The 18,814-nt window shown below is 38.1% G+C and overlaps 1 protein-coding gene across 1 annotated transcript; it reads left to right on the top strand.

Moving 5' to 3' along the window:
* The first annotated feature begins 2,805 nt into the window (after positions 1–2,805).
* Positions 2,806–18,809, top strand: LOC139970808 (N-acetylated-alpha-linked acidic dipeptidase 2-like). Its single transcript, XM_071976819.1, has 17 exons — positions 2,806–3,285; positions 3,937–4,093; positions 4,648–4,779; positions 5,360–5,485; positions 5,804–5,987; positions 6,971–7,061; positions 9,224–9,313; positions 9,905–9,990; positions 10,824–10,943; positions 11,860–11,945; positions 12,336–12,467; positions 13,198–13,280; positions 13,716–13,806; positions 14,065–14,323; positions 14,797–14,878; positions 15,508–15,600; positions 16,650–18,809. The coding sequence occupies exons 1-17, from the start codon at positions 3,044–3,046 to the stop codon at positions 16,882–16,884; spliced, it is 2,289 nt and encodes a 762-aa protein (XP_071832920.1). The 5' UTR covers positions 2,806–3,043; the 3' UTR covers positions 16,885–18,809.
* The last annotated feature ends 5 nt before the right edge of the window (positions 18,810–18,814 follow it).

Below are 18,814 nucleotides of genomic sequence, written 5' to 3'. Positions count from 1 at the left end.
TGAGACTACTCTTATTCGGTCGTTATTTGGCATTTCGTCTATTTAATTATAATTGAGCATTAAGATAGCTGGTTGCCTATAAGAAACCATATGTACTTCATGGAGAAACTGGTAAAGTGCAGACCCTCTGATGAATTTTCTGCGGCCAGCAAAAAAAAAATCAAACCTCTGTTAATACAAGAAAATATCATAATGAGCTAATCATTAACAGTAGTATCTTCTTGCTACTAATGATCATCGATTATGGTCTTATTTCTCATCTAAAACTATCGCCCTCTTAAAAGTTCCTTCAATGAGATGACGTATTCTTCATCACTGCTTGTTGTATCACCTGAGATGCTCACGAGGGAGGAGCAGAAACAGCGAAAGAGAATGCCCCAGTATGTCAAATAAGCAACAAATAAAAATGTGATGATGTTAAACTGGTTCAACTCGAAAAACAAAATATTCTAAACGCATTCCCGAATTCGCTACCTATAATGATCGGTCGCCGTGTATACTGAACTATATATAATTGGATAATATTCCTAATGAACCAAAATGGCGGTATCTTTCTCCCTTATTCCTATACGCAGTTTGCTCGTTGGCTCGCCTACTTTACGAAAACACTGACCGGAAACAAAGGAAGACACTTCTACATTATGAAAACCTGCGTTATGGATTCTCAATCTGACAATTACATTTTTGACATATTTGGCATGAGTGCATTTGAAATCCTCTATAGTTCCATGACTTAAAGGGAGTGAAGACTCGCGCACAATGAATCGTCTGATGCCGGTAATCTGACCTACATTCGAATGAGGTGTAACAGAAGTTTTATACACCACCATCGATCTCTGAAAATACACACACAGCTTGCTAACGTCGGTAATTAGACACTAGTGTACAGTCAATAAATGCAGCTACGGTCAATACCCACAACACAGTGTACATAGCAGCGGTGGACATCTCAGCAGGGAGTTGTTATGGAACTCCCTGATCTCAGGTCCAGATAAAAGATAACAAAGTATCACGTTTCATTACTGTCTGCATTTTGTAGCGACAAGTAGAAAACTTCACTTGCAAGCAACGGAAAGTTAACTTTTACAGAGGGCGGCACGCGGTTTGGGGCGAGTCTTCAATGCCTTTAATACATTATCCTACATGAGCGGGTTATCTGTGTCAATATGTCCATTGTATAAAACACTGCCAATATTGCCATTGGCAATTTACTCAGCTTTTTTATGGCAACAGGTAAATAAGATTATCTTACAAAATCAGTTTACAAAATGGTGCAGACCTAAATGATAAATAAGATATGCCTTAATGTCAAGGTTATAAATCATGTTATGGTTAAAGGTATAGCACTTTACTTATAACCTGCAGCCAAAATATGACCCGATTCTTTGCGTCAGAAGTGATTGATTTTCTTCAACTATTTGCGTCGCAATTGCCATTTTTGATTTAAAAATTTCTTTCAGCTACAATATGTTTTTTGGATGCATATCTTATGAGTTAGATACTGAGTTCCTCTTGAACGGTGCATATGATGCAATTTTAGGGAGGAATAAGGCGACACCTCTCCACATTCCCCTATCCGCGTCCCTTTATTAAAAAATAAATTTACATTTGCATGATGATAATTCCTAGAACTGACGTTAGCAGCTTGCATTTCATTGAACTTTCATCACCATACGAAGGAGTCTTTTGAAACCATGGCAAAGGTGCATATATCTATTCCATCGTTTTATCCATGTTATTTTCAGCCGTGCTACGTTTGGACAAATATAGTTTGTTTGACCTTCTCTGCCTGCGGGATTTGGTTTGATGTATAGGTTACATTGTCTGCCCACGGTGACACGCATTACAAGTCCCAGGTTACCAGTATACCAAGACAACCAAAATATAGAGTTTAAGTAATAGACTTCCAAATAACATGCGCTGTATACAAAACATGGTCGCGAAATGAGTCTTTCATAAATAATATCAAAAATATAAAAAATTGTTGTCTCTTGTTTGTGAATTTGGGATATGTATTTTCCTATCTGTTCTTAAAATGACTTTGTTCATTCAACTGTTCAACAAAATACCAGAAAATGGACAAACTAGAAGTGACTAGACTCCGATATACGTCATAATCGTCCATCAGACATTAGAGTCTGACCTTCAGATAATTAGTACGAGTACAGCAGCTTCAAGTATGAGTGCAAGTTTAATTCCACATTGTACTTATTAAGTACCAGTACAAGGCTCTTAACACGAACTAAGCGAGTACTTCAGTCGTGTACTCGTAGGCTAAGTATGAGTAACAGTAAAGCTACAAGTCGTGAGCGAGTACAGTCGCTACAAGTCTAACTGAGAAGAGAATGATTCTTGCATCAGACTGACTCTAGGTCGGGCGCAACTACTGGGGCAGGGGGTCGTTAATATCTGTCTAAACCCTCCGCCGAAATAATGGCTAGATTTGTTATTGTGGGGTAGTGGATGAGAAACTTTATAGGTTCTGCCTGCTCAATATGTACAACAACAAAAAAACATTACCCCTCCCCCGTTCTCCTGTAAACAAAGAAGTCTAGCTACGCCCCTGCTCTAGGTAAAGGTATTTAGATGGCGGTCCCACCGTCCGACTAGGAATGACAACAACATTAACTAACGAAGATTGCTACAACATGCCAACCAAGACGATAGGGAAGTTTGTAAGCTAAGTCTAGCTTCCTAATCCGCTCGTATACAAATATCGAGTCTTCACTCAATGTGTTCCTTTAACGTTACCTCTATAGTCTGTGGAGAGTGTATGCACGACCCAAATCATTTCAAGGAGATCTCGTATACATGTATAAGGCATGGTATCTGTATATTGTTAAAAGTGTGAGCCCTTCAGTACTAACCAGTTGAATACTTGTATATTGCTTGCAAGGTGTCGTATCATATACTGGATTAGTTTATGTATGCTCGTGTTTGCTCATACTGTAAGAGAACTTGAAAATTAAAACTACGAATTTTGACATTTTAGTCAAAAGATTGATTTTGTTACGTTGTTCTATTAGTTTGGTGGTTTGTTAATATGGGAAATAAACGACAATCAACATACTTCTTGCTAGCCATTGTTGTAATAGCAACAATTGTTTCCTTAGTTATTGGAATTCTCATTGGACGAAGTTTAAACCGAGATTCGGTGTCTCCTCCATCGAATGATGAAATATATCAAAGATGGAGAGAGGCAGTGGAGGAGGATGAAGATGACGGAAGCTTGACCAAGATGATAATTGACGAGATGAACCCAGAGAATATCAAAGAGAGTTTAAGGTTAGTCAAATTATAAATCGTAAATACTTGATTTGATATCAGAAATAGCATAATGTCATACTAACCTTCGAAAAACATGCCAAAAACACTGACGTCACAACAGAAAGTGGAGTTCATAGTATTTCAAAGCTGAGGAGGGTGGGGGGGGGGGCAAATTCAAAATATCCCCGACGGATTAAGGTAGGGGGTGTGGAGGTCCTCCCTCATGTTAAAATTATTGTAACATATGAATACATATTTAGATTACAATTTAGGACTACATAAGTAGCTCTAACCGTAAGACGGTGCTAATACATCATCAGAAATTCCAAAATCCCCCCTCCCCCCGACTGATTAAGGTAGGGGTCTGAACCTTTATGGGTCACACTCTGAAATGGATAACTTAAAGGAATATTAGGAGACCCCATCCCATTCCCTTACCCCTGACGTGTATCTTTGCTAAATAGTATAGGTCTAATATCAAGCAGTAGTATCTTCATACTTTCATGTACCGCTTCAAAAGGATCCGCCATTTTGAATACTGTTTGATGGCTACGTTGTGTCTAGGAATATCTGCTGATCGTTATGTCGCCTAACCCTATCCCCTCCCCCATCCCCCGCACCCCTTTATTATTTTACTGAGATGACAGATCACTTTCTTTTCGTCATCAGGTATCTCACTTCAAGAGCTCATCTGGGCGGAACAGATGAAGAGAAAGAGAACGCTGAATATGTTAAAGGTCAATGGGATGACCAAGGACTGGATTCCAGCCGGATAGTTAAATATAATATCTTATTATCCTACCCTAGGAAAGATCAACCTAACCATGTAAGTATATACAAAGGATTGGATTCCAGTTGGATAGTTAAATAGAATATCTTATTATCCTACCCTAGGAAAGATCAACCTAACCATGTAAGTATATACAAAGGACTGGATTCCAGTTGAATAGTTAAATAGAATATTATCCTACTACCCAAGGAAGGATCAACCTATAACCATGTCAGTCTATGAGTGTGTTAATGATAGGATTTGAGTTACCAGTAACGCCATGAGTTTAGGTCGTGTGCTCTAAACTATAGCTGAGTTGTATATATATATAAATATATGCACATATATATATATATATATATATATATATATATATATATATATATATATATAAATATATATACATAAATATATATATATATATATATATATATATATCCATCTTTGGCATCGAGAGCCGAGTAAGCCCGTACCTCACCCCATCCCTACCCCTCACCCGGTGCGAGTTTGTCATCGGACATTTTTTTATTTATTTTTATTCAGATATAATTATATTTGTATTTTAGTCAACGAATGTTTTTTTTTTAATTTTGGTGTGATTTGTTTTTCAGGCTTATATTTTATCAGAGGATAACAGCGAACTCTTCAAAACGGCTGTTGAGGAGACTGAACTAGTGCCAGGAGATACACTAGATAACGCGGTGCCACCATTTAATGCATACGCAAAAGCTGGTGTCGTGGAGGTAACGCATACATAATGAAAAACAATGTTAAGGCACCTTCTTTTACGGTAGCCGTGAAGAGACAGACGAGTTGTAGACAGAACGTTAAAATAAGAAATTTATATATAGTTGTCAAGTTAAGCGCAAATTGAAAAAGTTGCGTAATTTTCGTAAAGATGTGATAAAGGTTTATGAGTTATATATTGTAGGTGCGTTTCTCAAGGGATATGTTTGTCTGTCCCTCAAGTAAAACTACAGTAAAATTTTGTCTCAAGAGACGTATAAAGGTCAATTTTACTTGATGAGAGGCAATGCAGAGGATTTTGGTGAGAAATATGTCCAGGCTCAAAATAAGATCATCAAAACTGTATAGGGACTTGTTCTCCAGGAACTAACTAATATTTTTAGTTAACTTTTACTTTGTGCTCCTTATCTTGGACATCCAACCAGTCTCCTCTAACTCTATCATCAGATTTATACCATAATACTATGAGTTATGAGTATCCAGTTGTTTGTTTTCATGCCAACCAAATGCAATTGAAATGGTAATGAGTTGAAAAATTCAGAACAGTGAAAAAAACGTCTTATTTTCAAACTTCAGGGTGATTTAGTGTACGCAAACTACGCACGCGCAACCGATTTTGAACAATTACAAACAGAGCTCGGTGTCAATTGCAGTGGGAAAATTGTAATTGCAAGATATGGCAAAGGATTTCGAGGAGAAAAGGTTTGTATAGCTCCATTTTCGTTTATGTATACAGCCAATTGATTATTTAGTAACGATCACTTTAACATTGCAACCACTTTCGTTGAAGGAGTTATGTAAATAGAAACCTATTTGCGATAGTTATTGCACCGTGATGTCATATGTATAGAATAGATGAATGCATGATCATTACTAATAGCTTTTTTTCTTACTATATTAGGAGAAATTGTTTATCATTTCAATATATATAGAGTTAACAACGATGTTTGATTTATGTATGAATAACTTCTTTCCTTCTTCTTTTCGCCGTTAATTTTGCCTCGCATCGTACCACTTTAGGCCAAGCAAGCTCATCTCTATGGTGCGATTGGACTTATTCTGTACTCAGACCCAGCCGATTACGCAATCTACGGTGTAGACCAGGTATACCCAGACACGGTGTTCCTCCCTAGCACTGGGGTACAACGTGGGAACATTATAACAGAGCAGGGTGACCCTCTGACGCAAGGGTACCCAGCAAAAGGCTAGTTGATATTCCTTGCTTTTTTTTCAATACAAGTACATATTTATCAGAAGTACTGGCGTAATTTGAAGAAACATTCAATATTTAATTCGAAATGTTTTATAGTCAACAAGTTTATTCGACTCAGGGGGCTAACTATAGTAACTTTTTCATCCTGGACGAGAAAATTGAGATGCTTCATTCAGATACTCAATGAATAACAACAATGCGCTAGAATGAGTTAAATCAGATTCAGCTTATGATTATTATGGTAAACAATTTTACAAAAATACGAAAAATAACCTAAAATGAGAATACAGTTATAATCAAACTAAAATAACTATCATAACGTGTTCAAGCATTGAAGTGAATGTTACATCAGCGGGTTAATAACAGGACGAAGTTGATTCGATTCCTTGACACATTATCACATGTAAAAACCAAACTGAAAATCTCTAATTTTAGTCTCTTATCTTGCTATTTAAAAATTAATCGAGATTATAATCAAACTAATTAAGTCTATTGTTATATAATTTGGGTAAAAAATAGCATTGAACAATGTATGTATGTATGTATGTATTTCAGATCCTCCTGCAAGCAGAAACTCGCGAAGAAGCCTCATTGGCTTATCAAAGCCGCAAGCTGACCGAAGTCAGTCTCATACATTCATATTTAACGTCCATGATTATGAACTGTTAATTGCCAACAACTCTGTAACTGGACGACATACATTAATCTGGGAGTGACTCGAACCGGGGACCTTATGATTGTTTAACTTCGCTTAACTTCGCTTAACAATCGCTTAACTTAAACTCAATCCGCTGTTTTAAGCTAAACAACAGAAAAAATCATATAATTGCACCAGGGTTGTATAACTTATATAGTAAACGTAAGCAGCTATTTTTAAGAGTAACATGAAAGCACAATAGTTTTATGGCAAGTATAGAGGGCCCTACGAATAACATTTAAAAAGAATTTTCTTTTCAACATCGTTTTGTTTTTAGATTACATGTTTCGAATATCTGAAGAAGACGCGATTCTACCAAAGATTCCTGTTCAACCAATCAGTTATAAGGATGCTGAAGAATTTATCAAGTAATATTTCCATTTCACATTTTACGTTGATTAGAATTTAAGTATAAAACACAACGTATGTCGTCATATCATCTCAGAGTATTGTAATGTATATATATATCATAGTGAAACCCATTAGCCAGTTCAAGGGTATATTGTAGACATACCCGGATTTAGACTATGCGGGACATAGGCCATACATTCATTTGTAATACTATATACTATCATTAAATTCTAAGTTCTCACATTTGAATCCAGAAGGAGAACTTTCATAATTTTACAAACCAAGGATGCCATTAAGGATCTTCCAGGGTTCGCTGGTGTTGTCTTTTTTTGAACGCTCAGTCAAACCATCATAATAAGTTTTTTCTTCGCGTGTTTACTTACAATGGAGAGGACATACTTGTTATGAGTATACTGGTACGTTATCGCTTTGAGAATGTGTACGCTTAAAATGAGAGAACAACTTGCTTTATTGCCGGATGGATTTTAAGACACCTTTATTCACCCAAGGGGATTTAAAATAGTTAACTTTATTCCTACGATTGATTAAATCACAGCAAGGCTGAAATGTAAACTGGAGAGTGCTTTAGAATTTGCTGTAAGCCGAATCGGCATCTGGATTACACGTAACACCTGTCCAACCAATAGTTAAGAGCTCCTGGTTTAGTCGTATAAGATATTATTAACACTTGTATTATGGAAATAGCTATTTCTCTTGGAATATGATTTCTTACATTTTTCTTTAAATATATTAAACATAGGAACATGATCCGAAATATCTGAAATAACAATGCCAGTACAACATTAAGAGGTTTATTTGTATACAATATTGTTGATTAACGTAGATGACGTTTCGCACACTCTTTCAGATTTATTTATAGTTGGGTAAAACGAAAGGAAGATAATGCATCTACAATAAGTTAGATATTAGAGCAAGAAACATCATTGAACAAATCAATATTGAAGTCACCAGAAAACGATCTTTCTTTCCTTTGCATATAGCGTTCAGACAGCTGCACTAGGAATTACTAAACGACGCCATTTTGTTGTCAGGTGGCCTATAAATTACACCATTGATGACATATTGACATTAGCTTGATTTCCATTTTGAACCTCAGTGAAAATAGTCTCAGCGTCATTATAGAGGTCCATACTGAGATAATCTCTGAGTACACACTTAATGCTACTTTTAATGATGAAATATATCTTCCCAATACATGAAGCCTCGTGTTAATTTTCAGGAAATTTACCTACGCGCGGGGCTCCAAAATTTTGCGGGGCCTATTAAATGCCGTGGTCTACTTTGTCTATGCGATATAACCCAACACTGTTCGTAGAGCAATAAATAGTACTGTGCAGCAACGAAGTGTAGTGTATAATAGAGAATTATAGTGTAATAGCAGTTACTAAATGTGATTTGAATATTATGCTATTGGCAGACATTCATATACTGTATCTTCATAGTTGTACAACGTTTTACTGCATTAGTGGTTGAACATGGCATATTGTAGTTCACTTGGATTTTACCGTGCATTACAGAGCAGTGAAGGTATTTTGATGTATGTGTGTGTACTTGTAATACTCATTTGAAGTGATATGTATGTATATTAGATCCTCCTGCAAGCAGGAACTCGCGAAGAAGCCTAATTGGCTTATCAAAGCCGCAAGCTGACCGAAGTCAGTCTCTCACATTCATATTTAACGTCCATGAGTATGAATTGTTAATTGTCAACAACTCTGTAACTGGACGACATACATTAATCTGGGAGTGACTCGAACTGGGAGTGATATTGTCATGATCATTCGGTTAGTCTTGTTGTAAGGGGACTGGGGTTGAGAGTGGATCAAGTTGTTTGGTATTCGCACCCAGGTTTCTATCTTAAGTGAATTTTCTTCAAAAATATGTGTGTACTTGGTTTTATTATCTTGACCGGTTATTTCATACGTCTTAACCAACTCCCCTTCCTCCCTCTCCCCCTTCTCCACTTCCCCTCCTCTCCCCCACCCCATCCTCCCCTCGCCAAGCAATGACGATCATGTGCTATCTCTGATCAAATAACATATCAATATCGCGTTTTTATAAATCATCAAATCTATCATGACTGAACTAAAATGACATACCAGAAAACTGTTTTCCTAAACTTGCGTAAGTTTTATTTGATTTTATATTCCTTTAACAGGCTAATGGACGGAACCGAAGTTCCAGACGATTGGCAAGGTGCAATCCCAGGTGTAACTTACAAGACCGGGCCAGGTTTGTCTGGTAACAGGTCAGTATGGCTATTATCACTGAACTGATATGCGGTTCAGTGATGATGGCGTTTGGCCCATACATGCTGTATGAAGATCAGTTATGCGTGTGTAAGGATTGAGTAGAACATCATGAAAAATTTACTCCAATAAATATGTCAATGATCGATTAGCTGTGCTGTATACTCTGAATTGGAAAAACATACATAACAAACATATATAACATTTTATTGCGTTGCCAAGTTACGCTGACTTGATATCACGACAAACACTGGCATTGTTGCTGTGTTCAGTATAAAGCTTTGGAAATATTGTCAAAGACAACACACTACCTTTTACTTTTGCAGTAATCCAATGTTACTACAATTCGTTTATTCGGTTTTATTTGTGTACGTTTTCTTTGCCTTGAGTATACGATAACCGTTAAACCTCGCAAGTGGCCTCAGGTCAACGTACGGTAGACAGTACTAAACGCAACACCTCACACAGTTCTATGCCATATAGAGAGAGCTACATCTACATGTATAACATTCAACCAAATCCCTCCATATCTTTGATTTTGCGTTTGTTATCTCCTTCAGGCTGCATATATTTCTTTTCACAATCCACAGAAAGGTAAAACTTGAAGTGAATAACTTCAACGAAATCAGACCAGTACACAACGTTGTGGGGATTATAAAGGGTACCCTGGAACCAGGTAAGGTGAACAGCAAGTTATTGTTCTGCTATAAAAAACGGGATGAAAACAAAATATGAAATCCTGCTTGGGGTCAACCTTTAACCGAATATACATAAACATACGGTATATGCTAAATTTAGGCGATTATTTTATAATTGAAATATTCCATGGTCTTCCTATGCAGAGGTATATTTCATGAAACCGTTCGTCGGGTATTGTAACATGTAAGCTCTGTAGCCGAAGAGACGGGACAGCCAGAACGTATGTAGGGTAATAGTGCATGCGATTGGCGTAATGGTAGCCTACACAGATTCGATATCAAACCGCCAGACTGTTCTCCTTTCAGTGCAAAAAGTCAAAAAGCTGCAGAAGCAAATCTTTGATATATTTTAGCAAGTAGTATTTGTCTTGCTTGGCTTGCATGTCGGAGAGTATGAATGGAAGTACATGTGGTGCGAAAGTTGGTTAAATTTCCGACAACTTTAATTTCCTTTTAGACTTTCAAAGAACAGCGTAGGAAATTTGTTTACCGGTGAGAAAAGAAGCTTTTTTTATAAAATGACGAACAAATGCAGCTCTTAAAGCTAAAATTTCATGTCATGATATGGAAAGTTGAAAGTGGCATGAATGGTTAACTTTTCAGCTTTCATGTGAGTGGTATCGTTTACTCGGCAAACATTTAGTTTGACGATTTATCGTTTTAAAGTCAATAGGAAGGTTATATGGAGTAATACTAATACTAACAAATAGTCTTATATAGCGTAGACTCCAACAAAAGTTGTTCAATGCTACCTTTTAGTGATAAACTAAATTCGCGAAACGTCAGCCTTTTTGCTTTTCTTGGCTTTCAGATCGTTACGTCATCATCGGTAACCATAGAGATGCATGGAATTATGGGGCACTGGATCCCTCAAGTGGGACAGCTGCAATGCTTGAAATCAGCAGAACATTTGCAAAGTTGGTGAAAGAAGGTATAGCCGATCACTATACTTGTTATTACAATACTTCTTATTAAGGATTAAAAAAAATGTTATTCGTCAAGAATCAAACTCCATTAATTAAAATCACAGTATTAACTTTGAAAGGACGTTGTGATAACGTGAACTATCTACGCGGATATGTTTACATCTGTGTGGCGAGTAGTAAATCATGTTAATAGTACAATTAGGGAGTACGCTCTTTGTCGAGCTTAATTAGTAGTTGATTTCTTTCCTACTGTACCATATACACACTAAGTCCTTACTATGTAAGTCTACTGTTTTATATATTTAACTTGCATGGCTTGAAATGAATTGGGATGATCTAGCGTAAGGTGATCATTAGTGCCGCGAGGTGACGTTACGGTACGTGTTTGTTATGACGTCAAATGATTGAACGTGAGGTGACGTGTCTTGTGATGGGATGAGATGACATGACGTTACGTGTATTAAGTGATGGTACGTGATGTGACAAGGATGACGAAAGGTGACGTCACGTGTTTAATTAACGTGAAGTGGCGTGAGAGTCGAGAAAGGACGTATACCTCCCCAGGATAAAATCAATGGGGCTCACCTCCACCCACCCTCCTCCCAACAGGCGGACAGAATACTTTGAAATATTATATACAACGAGTATGTGTTTCAAAATTTTCAAATATAGCACCATTTTGCATCTAAGCACCCTCCTCAAAAGGAAGGAGACACACCACCCCATAGACCCCTCCCTTTGACGCCAACTCAGCCCTCCAGTACAAAATCGTTGGTTGCGTACCTGGTGACGTGTGGTGTCCTGTGGTGACGTAACATGAAGTGATATGAAGTGATGTGGGGTGGCATGGTGTGTGTTGGCGTGAACGTTAACGTGTCATATAACTCTTACCTGGTGGTTTCTCCCCCCTCAAAACTGCAGGACACTGGCGCCCTCGCCGGTCTATTCTCTTCATTAGCTGGGGAGCGGAGGAGTACGGTATAATGGGAGCATATGAATGGATAGAAGTGAGTTTTAATGATCATGTCAGAGTAACCTAAATTGTGACAATTCTTAAGATCGAATGTGTAGATCGTTCGTCGAATGAAACAAATCTGTCTTTCAAAACTGTTCATACTTGGTAAGACAATTAAGAATTTAAACATGTATAACTCCTGGGGTCTTGTAGTCTCTTATTCTCGAACGGTTTAATGTAGACTAATTTCAAAGATGTTCAAATAACATTTATAGTGAAATGGATCACTTCTTATACTGCAAAGTGGGATTTCGACCCTCCAATCATTTCTACCTTACTTGTAACGTTTCCCTTTGCAATCATACAGCAGCAATACTATTTAACACATACGGTACGGAATAAATGTTATCCCTTGCATTAAGTCTATTATTTTCTCCGTAAGGAATTTGCCAAGACTGTTTCGCCAAGGACGATAGCATACCTAAACGTCGACATCGCGGTGTCAGGAAACCACGCTTTTCGAGCTCGTTCCAGTCCAAGTCTTTTTGACATGATTTACGAAGCTACCCAAAAGGTAAACCAAACACACAGTTACAACCACATTAGAAAGTCTAACGTAAATGATCAGCTAGTAGTTTCATGGGTGGGGGAGGGGTGGGGAGGGGTGTGGAATGGGTGGGGGAGGGGAGGGTGGGGTATAGAGTAACTAGCCGATGGTGAAAACTGATATGTCAAACATCACGAGAATAGATTGTTTGAAAAGAATATGAATATGTTATACAGAATCATTCGGTGAAAGACAAAATCATAACAAGCGATTCGCCAAGGATGTTTCATTTCAGTACAATAAGTTTTTCTTTTATAAACAACTTACCCCCGTACGCGGATCCAGGGGTGCACAGCCCCCCCCCCCCCCAAACCATTTTGTCAACCTCTCGCACAAAAGTCAAAAGTAGTTATCTAATTTTAGACCTTTGTTATAGTCGAAATGTGCCTCAGGATGCATCATATGACATATAAAATTCTACCTTTTTATTCCTTCGGGGGATTCTCTCTAAACCCCCTACATAGGAGTCGGATTCAACGGACCCAGGGCCACAAACTTTCCCCTATAAAATCCTGGCCACTGGCCCTAGTTTAATGATGTAACGATATGTATATAAAATACACATGACAATATTCTTTTCCTATAAATCAGAATGCAGATTCACTACTCATGACTAGAATATGTGGATAATGAAAAAAAATATGAGATCAGTCATGCTTGAAATGGAATCTTGATAACATTTCTTATTATGTTTCAGATTCCAGACACACCTGACCACGGTGGTACAGTATTTGATACATGGCTTGCGAGAAACCCTCGTGAAGATGCTGACTTACCTGTGTAAGTATACTTGTCGTTGTATATGTTGTAATACGCTAACATGTTATGAATTATGGCGAGAAATTTGACTTACATAAATAGTATTTTATATCTTCATAGGGTTGTAGTTTCATAGGTATGAAAAGGTTGAAGCGAGTTGGTGGGGGTAACGTGATCCATTACGTCACAATGGCGACCATTCACGATACCAGTTGCTTTTCTCCACGGACCGACGGAAGACATATAGTCAAGTAAAGTGTACAGGTGGTAATGGTTTTGAAGTTTGGGCACAATTTTGAATAGTTTGGGCTAAGAATTGCCCAGTGTAATTCAAATAACTAAATAGGTAATACCTCTCACTTTGTGGACGTCTGGAGGGTCTAGTCTGTCCAAATGGAAACAATATGTCAGTGCGACCTAACTTAACACCAAAAACTCATTTTATTGTCTTTTTAGAGTGTCGACAATACGAACCGGAAGTGACTTTCGACCTTTCATTATGGTGACAGGTATCCCGTCAATTGACATCAGATATGAACGAAATATGGTAAACCGTTCCACTCCACTTATGATCGTGCTTATTTCTCACCCCATACTATCCTATTATGTTCTGTCCTATCCTACCGACCTATACCCTATCCTCAAAAGTATCTAGAACCCAGGTAACTCATCTTATCAATGGGTATAATTATTGTTATGTGATATCGTCTAGCAGCATGTTTAATGGGGGAAAAACTGCGATAACTATTGTAAACAAAATAATGAACCTTTCTTTATATGATTTCGTTTTCATCGAAAATTCCAGAGCCTTGGAACGCCGAGTTACCCTCTCTACCACACAATGTACGAAACCTTTCACTTCGTGTCTGCTGTATTAGACCCTACATTTCAGTATCACCTTGCCTTAGCACGAGTATGGGCCGAACTTGCCCGATCATTGTCCGATGCGCACATCGTACCTATAAACTGTTCGGCTTACGCAGAAAGAATCAAATCAGGCGTGGATCAGCTCAAAGATCTATACGAAGACAAAATGGCAGTTCGTCCAGAGCCAATCACTTTTGGTACGTAAAGTGAGATTGTTAGCAATATTATCCGATTATCGATCTGATCTGATCGATCTTATCACACATAGATTGCCTGTTTTTAGTTGAGGGTGGGGCGTGGTGGGTGTGGCTGGGCTATAGCGATGAGTGGAGGCGGTTGATATGCAAGTCACAGAACAGAGTCAGTCTTATTTGTGTCAGTAATTATCAGACTCACTACGTAAGGGAGTAGAAAGCCAGTAGTTAATTGAACCTGGTATTTCGGCTCTGCTTGATTTAAGGAGTTTGTCAATCCCTATTTGGAACACATTTAAAGCAAGAGGATTTAACGAAGACAAATATATCGTAGTTTCTTTGTAGCTTTTCTATATAGTTCATGTCATTTATTTGAAATGAAAACATGAACGATTTAGTGACTGGTCTTATAGGGCTAATTTGAGAAGCTGTGTGAGAGACAAATATTCCACTTGTTTATATTCTTTTCCTTTCAGCTGCGATAGACGAGCAGCTCCAAAAATTCACAATGGCAGCAGCCGACCTACATAAAAGGATTGAGAACATGGACAAAAGCGAGTAAGAACCTTGACCATTTATTTAAATTCTTGAAACTAAGACGAATTGATCAGCATCTTAACCCAGAGAGGCAACTACAGACGGCCATTGAAATCGGTCGACCATTTATAAGCTCATTTGGGGACAATCTTTGTATTTTAGTAAAGTTTCGTGGAAAACGAGGGGCTTATGCCGATATTGCAAAGTGTGGCATACACAGCTTGGCATTTATTAACAGAGTGTATGGAGTATGGCAAGCAGTTTTAACGTTTACCTCTCTTTTTTACTTAAGTAGAAGTAATTTTACTCAATTAAATACAGCTAACATTAGGTGAAATTAGTTCCCCTGAAGTAAAATTGCATTTTACTAAAGATATATTGTATAAAAAGAGCCGTTCCCTGCACTTAACTTCATTTCCGCTACAGTAACTGTGGTTATAGTGAAACAGATTAGCAGCAAACAACCTACAGTTAAACCCCGATGCTTAACCACACGTGGAAATCTTTTGATTTTACTTCATTGTTCTTCATTTTGTCAGTTCATGTTGCCAAGGTAATGGTTGATAGAATAAGACTAAGTCCTTTTAGAGCTCTACAGAGCGAAATTTGCAAGAGAAACGAAAGCCCATTTTTGTTTTGATTTCTTTTAGTCCGTTTGCAGTTCGTGCTGTCAATGACCAGTTAATGCTGTTAGAGCGGGCTTTCATAGAACCGCAAGGCATGCCGGGAAAACCCTATCACAGGTCAGTAACACCCTAATTGCCTTAACTATGAGCTTTCAATGGTTTCAACTTCGTATTCTTCGTCAGTGCAGTATGGGCCACGTGGTGAGGTTTAACTTATACACTATCTATCTACCGAACCTACTACCAGGCGATTCCATCAAGCATATAATTACTTTTCTCTCTTTTTTGCTTCAATACAATTAAGCATGAGGGTCCTATTAGAGTGAGGATTTCACTAGAATGAGATTTGTAATGGACTGACAACTCATCAAGGGCGTAGGAACCGGGGGCTGGGGGGGGGGCGCAAGCCCCCAGTGAAAAATGTGGAGGGGCGGAAGTATCATTCCGCCCCCCCCCCCGCTTCGCAAGTCAGAAAACCCCTTTTTCATTTCCAAATGAGAAAAAAATCTCATTTGGAGCACCAAATTGCATCTAAGGCCAGGTGAAAATGCAAAATTATATACAAAATGGAGTGGGTGGGTTGAAGTGTGCTATATTGCACCAAATTGCATCTGAGGCCACCTGGAAATGCAAAAAAATTCCAAAGGGGGAATCCCCTCTCCTTAGACCCCTCCCCCAGGCCGGCCATCAGTCTTCAGCCCCCCTCCCCCCACTCAAAAGTACCTTCCTACACCACTGCAACTCATGAACACATCTAAGCATCCATCCAGAAAATAAATGAAAGATGAGAGTGCCCTTCAAATTCTGACTTTCAGACAAATATTTGAGTAGTCAGTAGGTCGCAAGTTGTTCGCCCCTAGTTTGAATGCGTATTCCTGTCATAGGATCCGGTACATAAGATTTGGGACTTGCCTGTGCACTTATTTGAAAGTCACGGACACACTTGACGATATCAAGACGGTTTAACTCAATAATATCACTCACCGAAAACGACTGAGAATAGGTAGATCAGAGCCGGCAATCGCCTCAACTGTGGTATGCTGCACGATATGTGTCTCACATGAGAGCATCAAATGACCGTACCCGGATGAAAGTCTACAACGCGCGCCTGCGCATTTGCAACCCGGAGAAGTTAACACTCAAGTTGTTCCTCCTGTTCATTTCAGGCACGCTGTCTTCTCACCCGCCAACATAAACAAGGCTTACAGGGACGCCTTTGCGGTGATTGCTGATAAAATGCTAGAAGTTGAGAGAGCAGATGATCCTGAACTCGCATGGAAAGAGGTTGAACGCTACATGGCCATAGCTGCCTTTGTATTGGACTCTGCTGCCACCACTCTCATGGAAGTCGACATACTTGCCAAGGACGTTTCTAGCGACGAATCAAGATACAACTCTTGAGCGAATACTTATATAACAGTTAACAATATTTTAATTTCATAAAAATATATAGAGTTACCAGCTTCATTTATTATTCATTTGTTATTATTATTGCCGAGAAATTGGGTAACCAAGTGGGAGGTGAGACTACAGGTTTCTTTACAGGTTCAACCTCAACCCCTTACATCACACTTCCCCTTTCTCGTCTTATACTTTAAAAAGGAAATTCAAGACCTCGTTTCGTTTCTAATGTCTTATATAAGTAGTGTTACTATATTGATGTATACCAACATAGACTTTATATCGACTGAAAGTATCCAAATAACCATGGTGACTAAGATAATAAAATGCTATACTAAAGTGGTCCGGTCACCCACTGTCAAATATTGTAACCAACCTCTTATCGCACTTGCTTGATCACCTGCCCCTTACTGAAACATTTCATTATCAAATTTAGCCCATCTGCAAGTTTGTTCCTTTGAATCTAGAGAGTTACAAAGTACAAGAATGCAGTTTTGACACTTTCAGTAAGTTTTGGCAGGTCAAAGGTAATTATGGATGTGGATAGATTCCCGTTTGCCACTTCCGATAAGTTTGACACAATCAGTGTCATTACCAGTGTTCAGTATTTAATGATCTTCCAGCTGGTTTAGTGTTGTATTTGATCCATGTGCAGTGTATCACTGTATGTTTTCATTGTGTAATGTATCCCAGTATAATGTATCCCTGTGTAATGTATCAGTGTATAATACATTCCATGTGTAATGTATCCATATGTAATGTATCACTGTATAATGCTCTATCATTGTGTAATGTATCAATGTTTATTGTATCACTGTATGCTCTCTCATCGTGTAATGTATCCCTGTGTAATGTATCCCTGTGTAATGTATCAGTGTATAAAACAGTCCATGTGTAATGTATCCATATGTAATGTATCAAACTGTACTACATTGTGTAGCACATCAATGTATAATATATCATTGTGCAATGCATCATTATGTAATCACAACTTAGCATATCTGTCCGATCCAAGATACATGTTAAGTTGAAGACAAACACTACATATTTTTGCATTCTTTAATGTTTCCCATCTCTTCTACTGTAACCATCATCATCTCTTCTACTGTAACCATAAACTCTGTCAGTTTGAAGCACAGAGATTACATGAAAGCCTAACTGCTGTTTGTGTGAATCTACAACCAAGGTGGCTCACACAATTTCCCTAAATTCCATCAGATACTTGTAATTTAATATTTCATGTTTACTTTCAAAAAAATAAAATGCAACTCCCAAAAAGATGACAGACAATCTGTGATATTCCAGACAAGAAGCTGTATTTTATTTCATTCCAGGCACGTAGCCAAAGGGGGGGGGGCAAAGGGGGCAGCCGCCCCCCCCCTTGAGCATATTTAAAAAAAAAAATTAAATGTTTTTATGATATCGCTAGTATTTTCAAAAGAGAAAATGCTAAGAATCAACTAACAAGGCCTAGGAAGTGCCATTTCCAGCGATCTGGGAGGCATTTTCAGCCAAATTTTTTTTGTACGCTTCGCGCCAACCATGGTGGCGCTACACTTAGATAGTTTGCAATGCCGAATCTACAGTTTCGCCCCTCCCTTGGCAAATTCCTGGCTACTCGCCTGTTTCATTCAAACTTCCTTTGAATGCATTGCTGCATGTTATATGGCTTATGTTGCCAGCATAATTAGTTAATAACCAATGAACCATATGGAAACCTTCCATGCTTAGTTCTGCCACATGAAGTTTATATATTACAAGGTACCCATGAACCATCTCATGTTTAAAGACTTCAGTGATATTTTTTTCAGAAATAAATTAATGGTTAAAATTCTTTTCACAACTGATGCAAGGCTAAATACACAGTCAAAGGAACGCTTCTAATCAGCGGATTGTTTTGTAGAAACATTAATAACATTAATTAACGAAC

This window comes from Apostichopus japonicus, chromosome 8 (assembly GCF_037975245.1).
Source record: "Apostichopus japonicus isolate 1M-3 chromosome 8, ASM3797524v1, whole genome shotgun sequence".
NCBI classification, from domain to species: Eukaryota; Metazoa; Echinodermata; class Holothuroidea; order Aspidochirotida; family Stichopodidae; genus Apostichopus; species Apostichopus japonicus.
This window is presented reverse-complemented; position numbering and strand designations above follow the sequence as displayed.

Bases quoted from the DNA above. Each gene is read 5' to 3' on its own strand.
- LOC139970808 (XM_071976819.1), top strand. From the start codon at position 3,044: ATGGGAAATAAACGACAATCAACATACTTCTTGCTAGCCATTGTTGTA. The intron at 4,780-5,359 runs GTAACGCATACA...TTCAAACTTCAG, and splicing joins CAAAAGCTGGTGTCGTGGAG to GGTGATTTAGTGTACGCAAA. The intron at 13,807-14,064 runs GTAAACCGTTCC...CGAAAATTCCAG, and splicing joins TCAGATATGAACGAAATATG to AGCCTTGGAACGCCGAGTTA.